This window comes from Coregonus lavaretus, assembly GCF_964263955.1.
Source record: "Coregonus lavaretus genome assembly, chromosome: 33".
Lineage (NCBI taxonomy): Eukaryota > Metazoa > Chordata > Actinopteri > Salmoniformes > Salmonidae > Coregonus > Coregonus lavaretus.
In genome coordinates, this window is record NC_140020.1 from 29,202,849 (window position 1) to 29,222,373 (window position 19,525).

At 45.1% G+C, this 19,525-nt stretch overlaps 1 protein-coding gene across 1 annotated transcript; it reads left to right on the forward strand.

The window, feature by feature from the left end:
- Positions 1–359: 359 nt before the first annotated feature.
- LOC311108406 (mitochondrial basic amino acids transporter-like) lies at positions 360–7,962 on the forward strand (the record flags this gene model as incomplete). Its single annotated transcript, XM_084151034.1, has 2 exons — positions 360–456; positions 7,029–7,962. 2 exons carry the CDS (start codon positions 360–362, stop codon positions 7,595–7,597), a joined length of 666 nt encoding a protein of 221 aa, XP_084007160.1. The 3' UTR covers positions 7,598–7,962.
- Between the last annotated feature and the right edge of the window lie 11,563 nt (positions 7,963–19,525).

Genomic DNA, 19,525 nt, shown 5'->3' on the forward strand with positions numbered 1-19,525 from the left:
CTAGTACTGCTATCATACCGGGTTTAACAATAAAACCCCATCCTCCGATGTACTCAAGTCGAAAACGGCCTCACAATTCAAAACCTCGTGCTTAATTCTGTAGTAAAACTGTTTTGTGGGGGAAAACTAAAATAAAGCCTTTGCAATATAACAGAATAGAGAAATTTATACTTTTCTCCTACCTGTGCCGGTGGTCGGTGGTTTGCAGTCAGCAAGAGGAGGAAATGTCTGCGTATTTCAACAACTAACAGATATCACCCCAGTTCTGTATGGACTTGATTGCCGCAAAGGCAGTGCGCGTGGTCGATACCTCCTAAATTCTTCTTCAATGGAAAGCAGCATCTCTGCAATCGTAAAAGATGGAGGATGCGTTTGACGTCAGCAGCTTTGAATCGGCATCTGTCAAAAAGATCCGCACTTCTGCAGGCTTGGTAATGGGAAGCTGCATGTGCACGGGTAACAGCTCAATGGAAACCGCCATGTATTTTTAGGCAAACAACAGCATTGTGAATGTGTTTACAGTGTCGGATCATAGTATCACATCTCAGCCGTCGATTCTAGACATTTTCTCCATCAAAACCAGTATTGTTTAGTATTATTTTTGTGGCTTTATCGTGAGAAATAGATAACATAATAGATGTACACATGGTTGGCATGATGATGTTATTGAGCATCCACTACATTTTAGTCATTTAGCAGACGCTCTTATCCAGAGCGACTTAAAGTTAGTGAGTGCATACCTTTTTTCTTTTTCATACTGGCCCCCCGTGGGAATCGAACCCACAACCCTGGCGTTGCAAGCGCCATGCTCTACCAACTGAGCTACACGTGATTTAGTCCTATTGAAGCAAACTGCAGCCATACAATTAAAGAACCATCTTTTAAATGCTCTGAAACAAAATAGACTAGGGAAAACAGCCAGCTTTGTATTAATGGATAGTCGTTAGGGGCCATTCGAAAATTAGTGGGGGTTGGGGGATTCCAACTCGAGATGTCATTTAAAAAATGCACCCCCCTCCCCAATGTTAAGAAAATATTTTCACATGACCCTCCCCTTGTAATTGAAAAAAAAAATGGCAATACCCTCCCCCTTCATTGAATTAACAGTGACAAAGTAGGCCTACCTCATTACTACAGTGCATTCTGAAAGTATTCAGACCCCTTGATTTTTTTCCAAATTTTGTTACGTTACAGCCTTATTCTAAAATGTATTAAATTAAATGTTTTCCTCATCAATCTACACACAATACCGTGTAATGACAAAGTGAAAACTGGTTTTTAGAAATGTTAGCAAATGTATAAAAAAATAAAAAACAGTAATTTAATATTTACATAAGTATTCAGACCCTTAGCTATTAGACTCGAAATTGAGCTCAGGTGCATCCTGTTTCCTTTCATCATCCTTGAGATGTTTCTACAACTTGATTGGAGTCCACCAGTGGTAAATTCAATTGATTGGACATGATTTGGAAAGTTTGGAACCACCAAGACTCTTCCTAGAGCTGGCCGCCCGGCCAAACTGAGCAATCAGTGGAGAAGGGCCTTTGTCAGGGAGGTGACCAAGAACCCGATGGTCACTCTGACAGAGCTCCAGAGTTCCACTGTGGAGATGGGAGAACCTTCCAGAAGGACAACCATCTCTGCAGCACTCCACCAATCAGGCCTTTATGGTAGAGTGGCCAGACAGAAGCCACTCCTCAGTAAAAGACACATGACAGCCTGCTTGTAGTTTGCCAAAAGGCACCTAAAGGACTCTCAGACCATGAGAAACAATATTCTCTGGTCTGATGAAACCAAGATTGAACTCTTTTGCATGAATGCCAAGCGTCACGTCTGGAGGAAACCTGGCACCATCCCTACGGTGAAGCATGGTGGTTGCAGCATCATGATGTGGGGATGTTTTTCAGTGGCAGGGACTGGGAGACTAGTCAGGATCGAGGGAAAGATGAACGGAGAAAAGTACAGAGAGATCCTTGATGAAAGCCTGCTCCAGATCGCTCAGGACCACAGACTGGGGTGAAGGTTCACCCTCCAACAGGACAATGACAAAAGCACACAGCCAAGACAATGCAGGAGTGGCTTCGGTACAAGTCTCTGAATGTCCTTGAGTGGCCCAGCCAGAGCCCGGACTTGAACTGGATTTTAACATCTGTGGAGAGACCTAGAAATTGCTGTGCAGCGACGCTCCCCATCCAATCTGACAGAGCTTGAGAGGATCTGCAGAGAAGAATGGGAGAAACTCCCCAAATACAGGTGTGCCAAGCTTGTAGCGTCATACCCAAGAAGACTCGCGGCTGTAATCGCTGCCAAAGGTGCTTCAACAAAGTACTGAGTAAAGGCTTTGAATACTTACAGTAAATGTAATATTTACGTTTTTATTTTTAATACATTTGCAAAAATGTCTAAAAACCTGTTTTAACTTTGTCATTATGGGGTATTGTGTGTAGATTAATGAGGGGGGGAAACTATTTAATCACTTTTAGAATAAGGCTATAATGTAACAAAATGTGGAAAAAGTCAAGGGGTCTGAATACTTTCTGAATGCAGGGGGTAAAAAAATCACCTTTATAATAGAACATTGCATGCATCTATCATTGTATTTTCGGGTCCCGGAAAAAAACTGTTTAATAAACGCATTAAATGCAATTCTAGTCATTTTACATGACTAAAGACATTAGCAGAATGTATTTTTTTATACCCGTTTTTCTGAGCTAATAGTCAGCAGGCCAGAACATAATATAATAGCAGCCCAATTCATTCCCCATCACTATAACACATCCGGTTAGTAAATAATCAATTCAATGACACATTTGAGATAAAATCACCAATGTCTCTAGTAAATGAGTTTTGTAGTCTTTGTCTATTTCTCTGTGCGTTGATTGGTGAAAAATAGTTAGCCTACCCTATTTCTTATTAGCTCAAAACAATCAGCTTGCAAGAGAAAATGTAGCTTTCGAAAAGTCTCAAAAGAAAGGCATATTTATAAAATAGAAGTTTCAAGGAAGAATGGACAGATAGATTTGCATTCATCGTACCACATTTCTCCAAATTTATCTGATGCCAAACCAGTGTATCTTGTTTGCAACAAAACTGTCGCTGTTTGTAAAAAATGTAATCTTTGACGTCATATGATTCTAAGCAATGTAAGCTACTTTTACAAGTTACATTGCCCTATCCCAGACAGAGGCACGAGGCAGAAATATTAAAGTTTAAACTGCTAGCTACTCTTCCATGGCTTAACACATCAAGAGAAGGTCACAAGTGCGTTCCTAAAAGCTGCCTGTGTTTAAACATCTCTTTTACAGAAAGTGAATAGCCAGAGTTACACATCGTAGGCCTATTAGATTACTTCACAAGCAAAGTAAAACATTTTACTTCTCGGCTAAAGAACTTCATAGTTCAGCCTCTGAATGTCATAGAGACAAAACAAATATATCCCCACATGCATCAGTCGCGTCTTAATTATTATTTCTTTTTCTTTTTAGGGGTAGATCAGCTTTAATATTGCAGATAAATTGTAACTTCCATCAATGTAATTGTCTGCATCACTTCCAATCCCCCATATGTTTTTATTTTCTCGCTAATATATATATATACAGTGGGGGAAAAAAGTATTTAGTCAGCCACCAATTGTGCAAGTTCTCCCACTTAAAAAGATGAGAGAGGCCTGTAATTTTCATCATAGGTACACGTCAACTATGACAGACAAAATGTGGGGAAAAAATCCAGAAAATCACATTGTAGGATTTTTTATGAATTTATTTGCAAATTATGGTGGAAAATAAGTATATATTAAAAAAATAAGTTTCTCAATACTTAAGTTTCTCAAACGTTTTCTGTAAGTCTTCACAAGGTTTTCACACACTGTTGCTGGTATTTTGGCCCATTCCTCCATGCAGATCTCCTCTAGAGCAGTGATGTTTTGGGGCTGCCGCTGGGCAACACGGACTTTCAACTCCCTCAAAAGATTTTCTATGGGGTTGAGATCTGGAGACTGGCTAGTCCACTCCAGGACCTTGAAATGCTTCTTACGAAGCCACTCCTTCGTTGCCCGGGCGGTGTGTTTGGGATCATTGTCATGCTGAAAGACCCAGCCACGTTTCATCTTCAATGCCCTTGCTGATGGAAGGAGGTTTTCACTCAAAATCTCACGATACATGGCCCCATTCATTCTTTCCTTTACACGGATCAGTCGTCCTGGTCCCTTTGCAGAAAAACAGCCCCAAAGCATGATGTTTCCACCCCCATGCTTCACAGTAGGTATGGTGTTCTTTGGATGCAACTCAGCATTCTTTGTCCTCCAAACACGACGAGTTGAGTTTTTACCAAAAAGTTCTATTTTGGTTTCATCTGACCATATGACATTCTCCCAATCCTCTTCTGGATCATCCAAATGCACTCTAGCAAACTTCAGACGGGCCTGGACATGTACTGGCTTAAGCAGGGGGACACGTCTGGCACTGCAGGATTTGAGTCCCTGGCGGCGTAGTGTGTTACTGATGGTAGGCTTTGTTACTTTGGTCCCAGCTCTCTGCAGGTCATTCACTAGGTCCCCCCGTGTGGTTCTGGGATTTTTGCTCACCGTTCTTGTGATCATTTTAACCCCACGGGGTGAGATCTTGCGTGGAGCCTCTTGCGTGGAGCCTCTTAAAGAAGAAGTTACAGGTCTGTGAGAGCCAGAAATCTTGCTTGTTTGTAGGTGACAAAATACTTATTTTCCACCATAATTTGCAAATAAATTCATAAAAAATCAATTAGTTTGTCATAGTTGACGTGTACCTATGATGAAAATTACAGGCCTCTCTCATATTTTTAAGTGGGAGAACTTGCACAATTGGTGGCTGACTAAATACTTTTTTCCCCCACTGTATATAAAATACATGAAAATCACGTTTTTGACATTTGATATCAATATGAGTGAGGTACAGTGCATTCGCAAAGTATTCAGACCTCTTGACTTTTCCACATTTTGTTATGTTACAGCCCTATTCTAAAATTGATTAAATTGTTTCCCCCCCCCCCTTCAATCTACACACAATACCCCATAATGACAAAGCAAAAACAGGTTTTTAGAAAATTATGCAAATTTCTGTTTTAAAAAAAAGAAAGAAAACAAAAATATTACATTTACATAAGTATTCAGACCCTTTACTCAGTACTTTGTTGAAGCACCTTTGGCAGCGATTACAGTCTCGAGTCTTCTTTGACGCTACAAGCTTGGCACACCTGTATTTGGGCAATTTCTCCCATTCTTCTCTGCAGATCATCTCAAGCTCTGTCAGGTTGGATGGGGAGCGTCGCTGCACAGCTATTTTCAGGTCTCTCCAGAGATGTTCAAGTCCGAGCTCTGGCTGGGCCACTCTAGGACATTCAGACTTGTCCCGAAGCCACTCCTGCCTTGTCTTGGCTGAGTGTTTAGGGTCGTTGTCCTGTTGGAAGGTGTATGTTCAGCCTAGTCTGAGGTCCTGAGCGCTTTGGAGCAGGTTTTTTCATCAAGGATCTCTCTGTACTTTGCTCCGTTCATCTTTCCTTTGATCCTGACTAGTCTCCCAGTCCCTGCTGCTGAAAAAACATCCCCACAGCATGATGCTGCAACCACCATGCTTCACCGTAGGGATGGTACAGGTTTCCTCCAGACGTGACGCTTGGCATTCAGGCCAAAGAGTTCAGTCTGAGAGTCTTTAGGTGCCTTTTGGAAAACTCCAAGCGGGCTGTCATGTGCCTTTTACTGAGGAGTGGCTTCTGTCTGGCCACTCTAGAACAAAGTCCTGATTGGTGGAGTGAAGCAGAAATTCTTGTCCTTCTGGAAGTTTCTCCCATCTCCACAGAGGAACTCTGCAGCTCTGTCAGAGTGACAATCAGGTTCTTGGTCACCTCCCTGACCAAGACCCTTCTCCTCCGATTGCTCAGTTTGGCCGGATGGCCAGTTCTAGGAAGAGTCTTGGTGGTTCCAAACTTCTTCCATTTAAGAATAATGGAGGCCACTGTGTTCTTGGGGACCTTCTGTGTCTCTACACAATCCTGTCTCGGAGCTCTATGGACAATTCCTTCGACCTCATGGCTTGGTTTTTGCTCTGACATACACTGTCAACTGTGGGACCTTATATAGACAGGTGTATGCTTTTCCAAATCATGTCCAATCAATTGAATTTACCACAGGTGGACTCCAATCAAGATGTAGAAACATCTCAAGGATGATCAATGGAAACAGGATGCACCTGAGCTCAATTTCAAGTCTCGTAGCAAAGGGTCTGAATACTTATGTAAATAAGGTATTTCTGTTTTTTTTCCTTCTATAAACCTGTTTTCATTTTGTCTTTACAGGGTATTGTGTGTAGATTGATGAGGCAAAAAATGAATTTTATTAATTTCATAATAAGGCTGTAACTTAACAAAATGTGGAAAAAGTCATGGGGCCTGAATACTTTCCGAAGGCACTGTATGTTGTAAAAAAAATGAATATATATGTTATTGCAAACATGCAGCACTGCCTTAGGAGTGTGCCATATCATGATTTGATGAGGGATTTGTTACTGTAATATAACAAAAACGGTTGCCAACACTTGCAAGAATACTTTTCTAGGCAAAAGTGTTCCATGTTTCATTCATACACATTAGTTGGTTTCTGCAACATCTGGTGGTGGAGCAACCTAGCTAACTAGCCAAGCCAGCTAACTAGCCAAGCCAGCTAACTAGCCAACCTAGCTAACTAGCCAACAAATCAAACAATTTGTGCATCACACACTGCCCTTTCAAGCTAGCCACTTAGCTACCTCTGTAGCAAATAACATTTTAGATTATCTGAGCTAGCTAGCATAATGTACTCTGCTCTGCCCCTGCACTGCTAGGAAAGCGTGTGTACCATAGCATTTGAGTTCAAAGGGTTCACCAATGGCACTAACTTTAATAAAAAGTTGACAACTTTCAGGAAAATAATTGTATGGCCACCTATTTCATGTTTCTCCACAAGTCAACCTTTCCATATTGGTGCCCATCACTAGTATTTATAATTATACTGTGTTACTAAGGCACTGGGGAGAAGAAGTCCAAGAGGAAGCTGTACAAGAACTCCCTGGACTGCCTGGCCAGTATCTACAAGTGGGAGGGGCTGCTGGGGGTGAACCGCGGCATGGTCACCACGCTGATCCGAGAGACCCCCTGCTTTGGAGTCTACTTCCTGACCTACGACTTTCTGACCCGCTCCATTGGCTACGAGCCCGGCGAACCTTACATGATCCCCAAGCTGCTATTTGCCGGCGGGATGTCCGGGGTCACCTGCTGGCTGTCCACCTATCCTGTGGACGTGATTAAGTCCCGCCTCCAGGCGGACGGGATGGGCGGAGTCTACCAGTACAGCAGCATCGCTGACTGCGTGCGGCAGAGTGTGAGAAGGGAGGGGCTCAGAGTGTTCACGCGAGGTCTCACCTCCACCCTGCTCAGGGCGTTTCCCGTCAACGCTGTCACCTTCGCCACAGTCACTCTGGTGCTGATGTACGCACGGGGGGTGGAGGAGGGGCCCAAGGAATGTGAACCGGCGTCCCCCGGCACAGCTCACCACACACAGCTACAGCAGCAGGCCCAAGCCTCCAGCCTGTGACCTGAGTCTGGAGGTGTTACTCCCACCTGAGCTGCTCTACTGTGGGGTGGGGGAGGGAGGGAAACCCATAGGGGCCCAATGCCCTTTGAATCTCTGAGTATGGAAACACATAGACTCCTGATTCAGCTATTTGTATATCTATAGATATGCTGTGTCGCCACTTGACTTGTAAATATAATTTACTTATAATTTACTCGAAGCACTGATAATGTTGGAAGATGAGATAAAGAAAGAAAACCAAAATGGTTATGGTTAGGTCGCTGGTACTAACTAGTACGACCACAAGTCTACTAACTAGGACTGTAATCAAATCAAATGTTATTTGTCACATGCTTCGTAGACAACAGGTTTAGACTAACAGTGAAATGCTTACTTACGGATCCTTTTCCAACAATGCAGAGTTAAAGATAAGATATATATTTTTAATATAGAATACAAATAGTGACATGGGGAATAAATACACAGTGAATAACAAATAAAAATAAAGAGTTCAAATAACATGGCTGTATACAGGGAGCCCCAGTACTGAGTCGATGTGCAGGGGTACGAGGTAATTGAGGTAGCTATGTACTGTACATATAGGTAGGGGTAAAGTGACTAGGCAACAGGATAGATAATACACATTAGCAGCAGCGTGTGTGTCTGTGTGTGGACATTTTTAACTATACTTGTGGGGACTAGAAGTCCCCACAAGAATAGTAAACTAACAAAAAATTAACCAACTGGGTATATTTTGTTGGTCCCGACAAGGTCAAATGCTATTTCTAGGGGGTTTAGGGTTAAGAATTAGTGTTAGGGTTAGAATTAGGTTTAGGAGCTAGGGTTAGTTTTAGGGTTAGGGTTAAGGTTAGGTTTTCGGGTTAGGGTATGGGTTAGGTTTAGGGTTAGGGAGAATAGGATTTTGAATGGGACTGAATTGTGTGTCCCCACAAGGTTAGTTGTACAACACTGTGTGTGTGGCGCCCCCGTATTGAGGGTCAGCGTGGCGGATGTGTTGTTTACTACCCTCACCACCTGGGGGAGGCCCATCTGTTAGGCCTACTGCTGCTAGGTAGCTCTCTCTCTGCTCTCCCCCTCCCCTCTGTCTGTTTTTGATTGCAGGAGTGAAGTCTGGTGTGCGGGAGTCAGGGTTCCAGCTGCAGCTCATTCACCATAATCACCTCAGCCTTAAAGACCCGGTCAAACTTGCCACTCATCGTCAGATCATAGTCAAGACGACCATATTATTGGAACCTGACTCCTGCCTCCGCTTCACTCCTGCCACCACCATCCTGCTTTCCACTACTGGACCTCCCTTTTGGACTCACCACGGACACTAGGACGTTACGGTACCACTCCTGCTCAGAACCTGGATCTGTTACCCTCCCTGTAGACCTGGACTTGCTCTTCCCCTATTTTTGGAAACCTGGACAATTTAACTTTGTAAATAAACCTGTTAAACCTTCTCTGGCTCGGTGTAGTTGTCTGCATTTGGGTTCATATCCAGTTAAATCGTGACTGTATGATCTGACCAACATGAACCCAGCAGACAGTAGCTCGGATACCACCCCAGAGTGCCCTCAAATTCGGACTGCCATAGCCAGTCAGGGCATTTTACTTGGCCAACATGATACTTTGTTTAAGACTATTTATGAGAACAGTCAGATGCTGCTTAATCAGGTTCAATTACTCACCAATCAAGTGTCTGCCCTTACTACCCAAGTTAATAATGCACCCCTCGTTCATGGCATACAAACTGCTCCTTCTCCTGCTCCGCCTGTTTTTCCTGCTCCTCCAGCCCAGATCAGAGAGCCTTTTGTTCCTGCTCCAGAGCGCTATGACGGGAACATGGGAACCTGTGGTGATTTTTTGACTCAATGCTCGTTAGTGTTTGAACAACAGCCCCTCACCTACGCCTCAGAAAGAGCCCGTATTGCCTACCTTATCAACTCTACTAGCGGTTCCGCTCGTTCCTGGGGATCCGCGGTCTGGGAGAGTCAGTCGGACATTTGCAACGCTTACGTTGCCTTCACCACTGAGATGAGGAAGGTTTTCGACCACCCCGTACGGGGCAAGGAGGCTGCTAAACGGTTGTTTTCTCTTCGGCAGGGGTCTCGCAGTGTGGCGGAGATGGCAGTGGAGTTTCGGACTTTAGCGGCAGTGAGTGGTTGGAATGACGAGGCATTACAAGGAGTGTTCATTAATGCTTTGTCTGAGACTTTGAAAGATGAATTGGTGTCATATGATGAATCGCCTACGCTGGATAATCTTATTTCACTCACCATCAGGTTGGAGAATCGGATTCGGGAGCGCCGCCGGGAGAGGAGTGTTAGTTCCAAGCAACCTGTCTGTCGTCAACCAACCTCTCCCCGCCTCTTCCCTACGGAGAGGGCCGAGTCTTCCCGAGTCAATACTAGGAGCACTGAACCCGAAGCCATGGAGGTGGGTCGTGCACGGTTGTCCTCAGAGGAGCGTGCACGTCATATTCAGGCTCGTGTCTGCCTGTATTGTGGAGAAGCTGGTCATTTCGTTCCTTCCTGCCCAGTTCGTCCGGGAAAAGGGCCGGCTCATCATTAATGGGAGAAGTTTTGGTGAGCCGAGCAGCAGATTCTTCCTCTTCTCCCCGCATTCTGCTCCAGGCAACCCTCCAGTGGCAGTCCCAGAATTTACCTGTTAGTGCGCTGGTTGACTCTGGTGCCGATGAAAGCTTTTTGGATCGAGAGTTGGCTCAACAAATGGATTTAGAGACTGTTCCTATGGACCGTCCGCTGCAGGCTAAGGGTCTAAATGGACAATTGTTGACCCGTATTACTCATCAGACTGTTCCTGTTTGTCTCAGAGTGTCGGATAATCATCAGGAGAACATTCAATTTCACATAATTGACTGCCCACAGACCCCCCTGGTCCTTGGTATCCCCTGGCTCATAAGACACAATCCACACATTGATTGGGTGACAGGTAGAATTGTTTCATGGAGCACATTTTGTCATGTGAACTGTTTGTGTTCTGCTCAGACCCCTGCCAGCACTGTGCCTCAACCTCCACTGGAGTCCATGGATCTCTCTGCTGTCCCTGACGTGTATCATGACCTGGCATCCGTTTTCTGCAAACACAGAGCTACTTCTCTTCCTCCTCACCGGCCATACGACTGCACCATTGACCTCCAGCCAGGAGCCCCTCTCCCTAACAGTCGCCTGTACAATCTCTCCCGCCCGGAGACGGAGGCTATGGAGAACTACATACGGGACTCCTTGGCGGCAGGTATTATTCGTCCTTCCTCGTCACCTGTAGGAGCGGGATTCTTTTTTGTTGGAAAGAAGGATAAGACCCTCAGACCCTGTATTGATTTCCGTGGACTTAACAACATCACCATTAAGAACAAATATTCTCTGCCTTTAATTAATTCTGCTTTTCCCCTCCTTCATGGTGCAACTATCTTTACGAAACTGGATCTACAAAATGCGTATCACCTGGTGCGCATTCGTAAAGGTGATGAATGGAAGACTGCCTTCAACACACCCTTGGGACATTTTGAGTATCTGGTTATGCCTTTTGGTTTGTCTAATGCCCCTGCTGTTTTTCAGGCACTAGTGAATGATGTCCTTCGGGACATGTTGAATCGTTTTGTTTTTGTCTATCTGGATGATATCCTGATTTACTCAGAGTCCTCCCAGGAACATGAACTGCATGTGCGCCAGGTGTTGCAAAGGTTGTTGGAGAACAAACTATTTGTGAAGATGGAGAAATGTGAATTTCATGTGTCTGAAACCTCTTTTTTGGGTTACATAATAGCTCAGGGGGAGTTGCGGATGGACCCAGCTAAGATCTCTGCTGTCACGGACTGGCCAGCCCCCTCCACCCGCAAACAACTTCAACGATACCTGGGGTTTGCGAACTTCTACAGGAGGTTCATCAAGGACTACAGCCGCATTGCTGCGCCACTCACCGCTCTCACCTCCATCTCACTACCGTTCGCTTGGAATGAAGGGGCCGAATCAGCGTTCGAAGAGCTGAAACATCGCTTCGCCTCGGCTCCCATTCTGATGCAGCCTGACCCCGACCGCCAGTTTGTCGTGGAGGTGGATGCATCCGACACTGGGGTAGGTGCGGTGTTGTCACAACGTTCACCTGAAGATAACAAACTGCATCCCTGTGCTTTTCTTTCACGGAAACTTTCTCAGGCAGAGAGGAATTATGATGTTGGCAATCGTGAACTGCTCGCCGTTAAGCTGGCTCTCGAGGAGTGGCGGCATTGGTTGGAGGGGGCGGAACAACCCTTCATCGTTTGGACGGATCATAAAAATCTTGCATACATCCAGTCAGCGAAGCAGCTCAATCCCCGTCAAGCCAGGTGGGCACTATTTTTTGGTAGATTAAATTTTTCCCTGTCTTACCGTCCTGGGTCACGCAACGTCAAGCCTGACGCCCTGTCTCGTGTTCATTCTGCTGTTGATACTGGTAGTAACCCTGAACCCATCTTGCCTCCTACCTGCAGTATTGCTGCCATTACATGTGACATCGAAGGGATTGTTAGACAGGCTCAACATCTACAAGCTGACTCTGGGAGCGGTCCTCCTAACCGGTTGGTTGTCCCTGAGTCTGTTCGCTCCCAGGTACTTCAGTGGGTTCACTCGTCTCCCCTTACCTGTCACCCTGGAGTTACTCGGACCCTTGACTTTTTGCGACGGAAGTTCTGGTGGCCCAGGATGGAGGCGGACACTCGAGCCTTCATTGCTGCTTGTACGGTATGTGCACGAAGTAAGAACTCCACCCAGGCCAGCGCTGGTCATCTACGACCTCTGCCAATACCCAGCCGGCCCTGGTCCCACATTGCATTGGATTTTGTCACTGGACTTCCCCCCCTCGTCTGGAAAGACTGTCATTCTTACTGTAATTGATCGTTTTTCTAAGTTTGCTCATTTTTTGGCCCTACCTAAACTACCCACTGCCAGAGAAACTGCTGATATTTTGGTTGAACATGTGTTCCGCTCTCATGGTCTACCCACTGATATTGTCTCTGACAGGGGTCCCCAGTTTGTCTCCCAGGTATGGAAAGCTTTCTGTAAAGCTTTGGGCATCACATCCAGCCTGTCCTCTGGATATCACCCCCAGACCAACGGGCAAGCCGAGAGAGCGAACCAGGAGATGGAGACCGCTCTCCGCTGTGTCACAGGGTCTAACCCTGGGTCATGGAGCTCCATGCTCCCCTGGGTGGAATATGCTCATAACACCTTGACTAACGCTTCCTCTGGTTTGTCTCATTTTCTGTGTGCTCTTGGTTATCAACCTCCCCTGTTCCCTTCTCAAGAGAGGGAACTGGCGGTACCCTCGGTGCAGTCCCACATGCGCCGCTGCTTCAAGGTCTGGAGGAAGGCCAGGGTAGCTCTGTCCCGAGCTTCGTCGTACATGCAGAGGCAAGCCAACCGTCACCGGTCCCAGGCTCCCGGTTACTCTCCTGGTCAAGAGGTATGGCTTAAGTCACGTGATCTTCCATTGAAAGTGGAATCTAAGAAGATGGCGCCGCGTTTTATAGGACCGTTCAAAATACTGTCTATTGTTAACCCCTGCACGGTTAAACTACAGCTTCCTGCCTCCCTACGGGTTCATTCCACTTTTCATGTGTCCCAGATTAAGCCTGTGTCTGTTAGCCCTCTGTGCCCGCCCTCTCGTCCCCCTCCTCCGCCCAGGATCGTGGGTGGGGGTCCTGTCTACACTGTCCGGCGACTTCTGGATGTTCGCCGCCGGGGTCGTGGTTTCCAGTACCTGGTGGATTGGGAGGGTTATGGTCCTGAGGAACGTTCCTGGGTTCCCAGGAGCTTCATTGTGGATCCTGCTCTGGTCCGTGATTTTCATAGGTTACATCCTGATAAACCCTGTCGGCCGCCGAGTGGCGTCCGTAGAGGGGGGGGGGGGGTACTGTTAGGCCTACTGCTGCTAGGTAGCTCTCTCTCTGCTCTCCCCCTCCCCTCTGTCTGTTCTTGATTGCAGGAGTGAAGTCTGGTGTGCGGGAGTCAGGGTTCCAGCTGCAGCTCATTCACCATAATCCCCTCAGCCTTAAAGACCCGGTCAAACTTGCCACTCATCGTCAGATCATAGTCAAGACGACCATATTATTGGAACCTGACTCCTGCCTCCGCTTCACTCCTGCCACCACCATCCTGCTTTCCACTACTGGACCTCCCTTTTGGACTCACCACGGACACTAGGATGTTACGGTACCACTCCTGCTCAGAACCTGGATCTGTTACCCTCCCTGTAGACCTGGACTTGCTCTTCCCCTATTTTTGGAAACCTGGACAATTTAACTTTGTAAATAAACCTGTTAAACCTTCTCTGGCTCGGTGTAGTTGTCTGCATTTGGGTTCATATCCAGTTAAATCGTGACACCATCAGGAAGTGCAGGTGGTAAATAGACAGCTACAAAAAATACTACAACTTATCATGAGGTATTCTAACTCAGGCGAGCAGAACCTCAAGACTTCCTTAATATTAGAAATTGCGCACCAGCTGTTGTTAATGGTCTGGTTGTGCAGTTTATCCTTCTATAGCTCTGTCCTCCTTGCACAGTAACTATTCAGTAGTCTACTTTGGCCTCTAAGGAGACTTATATGTAGAGTAGTAGTTGAACTAAAGCACTTCTCATGTCCGAACTGAAACACAACATACAGTTTACTGTACCTGAGCGATATCTGAATGCTGAAGGAATGCCCAGAATGTGATGTTTTGTTTGAAACAAGTGTGAATCAAAGAGTTGGCAATAATTGTGTGTTTTGTTTTTGGATGGGATTTGTTTTACGGAAATAATGTGAAGTTGTGTCTTTGATGTTATACTTGTGTATAAATGTGAGATTAGTTTTATTTTTGTTTTTAAAGATGTGATTGGCTAAATTTCTCTGTAAATATTGCAAATGCTGGAGTGAGGATTTTTGTGTGTGCACCTTTATGCATGTTTGGTCAGTATCAGAATTATTATTATTATTATTATTATTAGTAGTAGTAGTAGTAGTAGTAGTAGTATTTGTTTTTGCCTGAATGTTACTGTCATTGCTGTTAACTAATCTAGTTGTCTCTTGGACTGATAACCCATTGGCTCTCCTCATCCTGTATCCTTTAGTATATCTGTTACCTCCTGCCATTTTAGAGTATTTGTAATGGGGCGTTGATGTATATTTCTTACTGGTTTGTGAGCAACTGATTAGTATTTCCACAGATTTCTCTCCTATATGTATGATGGGAACATTTGTATGCTGTTCTTGAATGAGGGTATTCATATAGTAGGCTATACACATCTGTGGACCTATGATAGCATTGACACACAATATCCATGTGTCTGTAAGGGGGGAAGAACACACACACTGAATTGTCTCTAGTGTATTGCTGCTGTAAAGAACGATCACTGTCATAACCTTCTGAAACAAAGGATTCAGGAAAATCCAAAAATGACATCACAGTGACATTCTTTAAAAGAGCTTCTATGACATCATAATGGCATTATCTAACATATCCACTATGACATCATACAGTCCATTCGGAAAGTATTCAGACTCCTTCACTTTTTCCACATTTAGGATTTGCATTTAAAATGTGCAGAGAAGAATCTGAGAAACTCCCCAAATACAGGTGTGCCAAGCTTGTAGCCTCATACCCAAGAAGACTCAATTCAACTAAGTACTGAGTAAAAGGTCTGAATATTTATGTAAATGTGATATTTCCTGTGTTTTTTTTATATAAATGTGCAAACATTTCTAAAAACCTTTGTCATTATGGGGTATTGTGTGTAGATTGATGAGGGGAAAAAACAATGTAATCCACTTTAGAATAAGGCTGTAACGTAACAAAATGTGGAAAAAGTCAAGGGGTCTGTATACTTTCCGAATGCACTTTATGTACTGAATTGTTGAATGTAGCAATGTTTTCCCACAAAATGGTCTCTGTCTTTTACCAGGAGGATAATAAACATGTACTATACACCTGTAACGATCAGAGATCCTATTCGATACATTTTGGTTGGTTAGGGGTTATTTGCTGGTTGGATAAAACAGCCTCAACCCTTATAATACTGCTGTCCTGCGGTCTACTGAATTTGGGATTATGGATTATGGTTGTGGGGTAATGGGAAAAAAAGATTGCGGAGTGACATTCAGTTTGCCAATCAGATTTGCCAGTGCTAATTGTTACTTTTAACCTATTTTATATGTCACCATAATGTTTTATTGTGCTTAATTGTATTCATTTCAATGTTCTCATACTCCTTCAGTCCTAGACACAATAGAGGCTAAAGTTAACTGGCAATTACAAATCATTTGGACTCTAGTTTTGTGGGAAGATGCAATATGTACCAGATATGTCTGATAATCTGATAGATCATTTAAATGTAAATATAAAACCTATATTTTTCAATGTCAATTAGTTGTGGTGTCTTCAATGTTCTTCAAGGTCTCTTTCTCTTATCATGTGAGGTTTGCTGTTGCAAACTCAAAAGATGGAGACACTGATATTTTTGTAACAAACTAATGATGCTTAGCCAGCGTTGGTACATCAAGGTGACTTGTAGAAAATGTGAAAATCAATAAACGATAAAACAAGTGTTTTATTTTCATACTGCATCTTACTAACTAATAGCAAGGCAACAATAAACATGTTGTCCCCCAACTACTTAGCATGTTAGCTAAACCTTCCCCTAACCTTAACCCTTTTAGCTAACCCTTCTCCTAAACTTAACCCTAAACCCTAGCCTAGATAATGTTAGCCACCTAGGTAGAATTCGTAACATACAGTATCTCACAAAAGTGAGTACACCCCTCACATTTTTGTAAATATTTGAGTATATCTTTTCATGTGACAACACTGAAGAAATGACACTTTGCTACAATGTAAAGTAGTGAGTGTACAGCTTGTATAACAGTGTACATTTGCTGTCCCCTCAAAATAACACAACACACAGCCATTAATGTCTAAACCGCTGGCAACAAAAGTGAGTACACCCCTAAGTGAAAATGTTCAAATTGGGCCCAAAGTGTCAATATTTTGTGTGGCCACCATCATTTTCCAGCACTGCCTTAACCCTCTTGGGAATTGAGTTCACCAGAGCTTCACAGGTTGCCACTGGAGTCCTCTTCCACTCCTCCATGACGACATCACAGAGCTGGTGGATGTTAGAGACCTTGCACTCCTCCACCTTCCATTTGAGGATGCCCCACAGATGCTCAATAGGGGTTAGGTCTGGAGACATGCATGGCCAGTCCATCACCTTTACCCTCAGCTTCTTTAGCAAGGCAGTGGTCGTCTTGGAGGTGTGTTTGGGGTCGTTATCATGTTGGAATACTGCCCTGCGTCCCAGTCTCCGAAGGGAGGGGATCATGCTCTGCTTCAGTATGACACAGTACATGTTGGCATTCATGGTTCCCTCAATGAACTGTAGCTCCCCAGTGCCGGCAGCACTCATGCAGCCTCAGACCATGACACTCCCACCACCATGCTTGACTGTAGGCAAGACACACTTGTCTTTGTACTCCTCACCTGGTTGCCGCCACACACGCTTGACACCATCTGAACCAAATACGTTTATATTGGTCTCATCAGACCACAGGACATGGTTCCAGTAATCCATGTCCTTAGTCTGCTTGTCTTCAGCAAACTGTTTGCGGGCTTTCTTGTGCATCATCTTTAGAAGAGGCTTCCTTTTGGGACGACAGCCATGCAGACCAATTTGATGCAGTGTGCAGCATATGGTCTGAGCACTGACAGGCTGACCCCCCCACCCCTTCAACCTCTGCAGCAATGCTGGCAGCACTCATACGTCTATTTCCCAAAGACAACCTCTGGATATGACGCTGAGCACGTGCACTCAACTTATTTGGTCGACCATGGCGAGGCCTGTTCTGAGTGGAACCTGTCCTGTTAAACCGCTGTATGGTCTTGGCCACCGTGCTGCAGCTCAGATTCAGGGTCTTGGCAATCTTCTTATAGTCCAGGCCATCTTCATGTAGAGCAACAATTATTTTTTTCAGATCCTCAGAGAGTTCTTTGCCATGAGGTGCCATGTTGAACTTCCAGTGACTAGTATGAGGGAGTGTGAGAGCGATGACACCAAATTTAACACACCTGCTCCCCATTTACACCTGAGACCTTGTAACACTAACGAGTCACATGACACCGGGGAGGGAAAATGGCTAATTGGGCCCAATTTGGACATTTTCATTTAGGGGTGTACTCACTTTTGTTGCCAGCGGTTTAGACATTAATGGCTGTGTGTTGAGTTATTTTGAGGAGACAGCAAATGTACACTGTTATACAAGCTGTCACTACTTTACATTGTAGCAAAGTGTCATTTCTTCAGTGTTGTCACATGAAAAGATATACTCAAATATTTACGAAAATGTGAGGGGTGTACTCACTTTTGTGAGATACTGTATCATACGTTTTGCTAATTTATAACATATTGTATGTTTTTGCAAATTCGTCACATATAATACGAATTGTAATTCGTAACATACACTGCTCAAAAAAATAAAGGGAACACTTAAACAACACAATGTAACTCCAAGTCAATCACACTTCTGTGAAATCAAACTGTCCACTTAGGAAGCAACACTGATTGACAATACATTTCACATGCTGTTGTGCAAATGGAATAGACAACAGGTGGAAATTATAGGCAATTAGCAAGACACCCCCAATAAAGAAGTGGTTCTGCAGGTGGTGACCACAGACCACTTCTCAGTTCCTATGCTTCCTGGCTGATGTTTTGGTCACTTTTGAATGCTGGCGGTGCTTTCACTCTAGTGGTAGCATGAGACGGAGTCTACAACCCACACAAGTGGCTCAGGTAGTGCAGCTCATCCAGGATGGCACATTAATGCGAGCTGTGGCAAGAAGGTTTGCTGTGTCTGTCAGCGTAGTGTCCAGAGCATGGAGGCGCTACCAGGAGACAGGCCAGTACATCAGGAGACGTGGAGGAGGCCGTAGGAGGGCAACAACCCAGCAGCAGGACCGCTACCTCCGCCTTTGTGCAAGGAGGAGCAGGAGGAGCACTGCCAGAGCCCTGCAAAATCACATCCAGCAGGCCACAAATGTGCATGTGTCTGCTCAAACGGTCAGAAACAGACTCCATGAGGGTGGTATGAGGGCCCGACGTCCACAGGTGGGGGTTGTGCTTACAGCCCAACACCGTGCAGGACGTTTGGCATTTGCCAGAGAACACCAAGATTGGCAAATTCGCCACTGGCGCCCTGTGCTCTTCACAGATGAAAGCAGGTTCACACTGAGCACATGTGACAGACGTGACAGAGTCTGGAGACGCCGTGGAGAATGTGACAGACGTGACAGAGTCTGGAGACGCCGTGGAGAACGTTCTGCTGCCTGCAACATCCTCCAGCATGACCGGTTTGGCGGTGGGTCAGTCATGGTGTGGGGTGTCATTTCTTTGGGGGGCCGCACAGCCCTCCATGTGCTCGCCAGAGGTAGGCTGACTGCCATTAGGTACCGAGATGAGATCCTCAGACCCCTTGTGAGACCATATGCTGGTGCGGTTGGCCCTGGGTTCCTCCTAATGCAAGACAATGCTAGACCTCATGTGGCTGGAGTGTGTCAGCAGTTCTTGCAAGAGGAAGGCATTGATGCTATGGACTGGCCCGCCCGTTCCCCAGACCTGAATCCAATTGAGCACATCTGGGACATCATGTCTCGCTCCATCCACCAACGCCACGTTGCACCACAGACTATCCAGGAGTTGGCAGATGCTTTAGTCCAGGTCTGGGAGGAGATCCCTCAGGAGACCATCCGCCACCTCATCAGGAGCATGCCCAGGCGTTGTAGGGAGGTCATACAGGCACGTGGAGGCCACACACACTACTGAGCCTCATTTTGACTTGTTTTAAGGACATTACATCAAAGTTGGATCAGCCTGTAGTGTGGTTTTACACTTTAATTTTGAGGGTGACTCCAAAT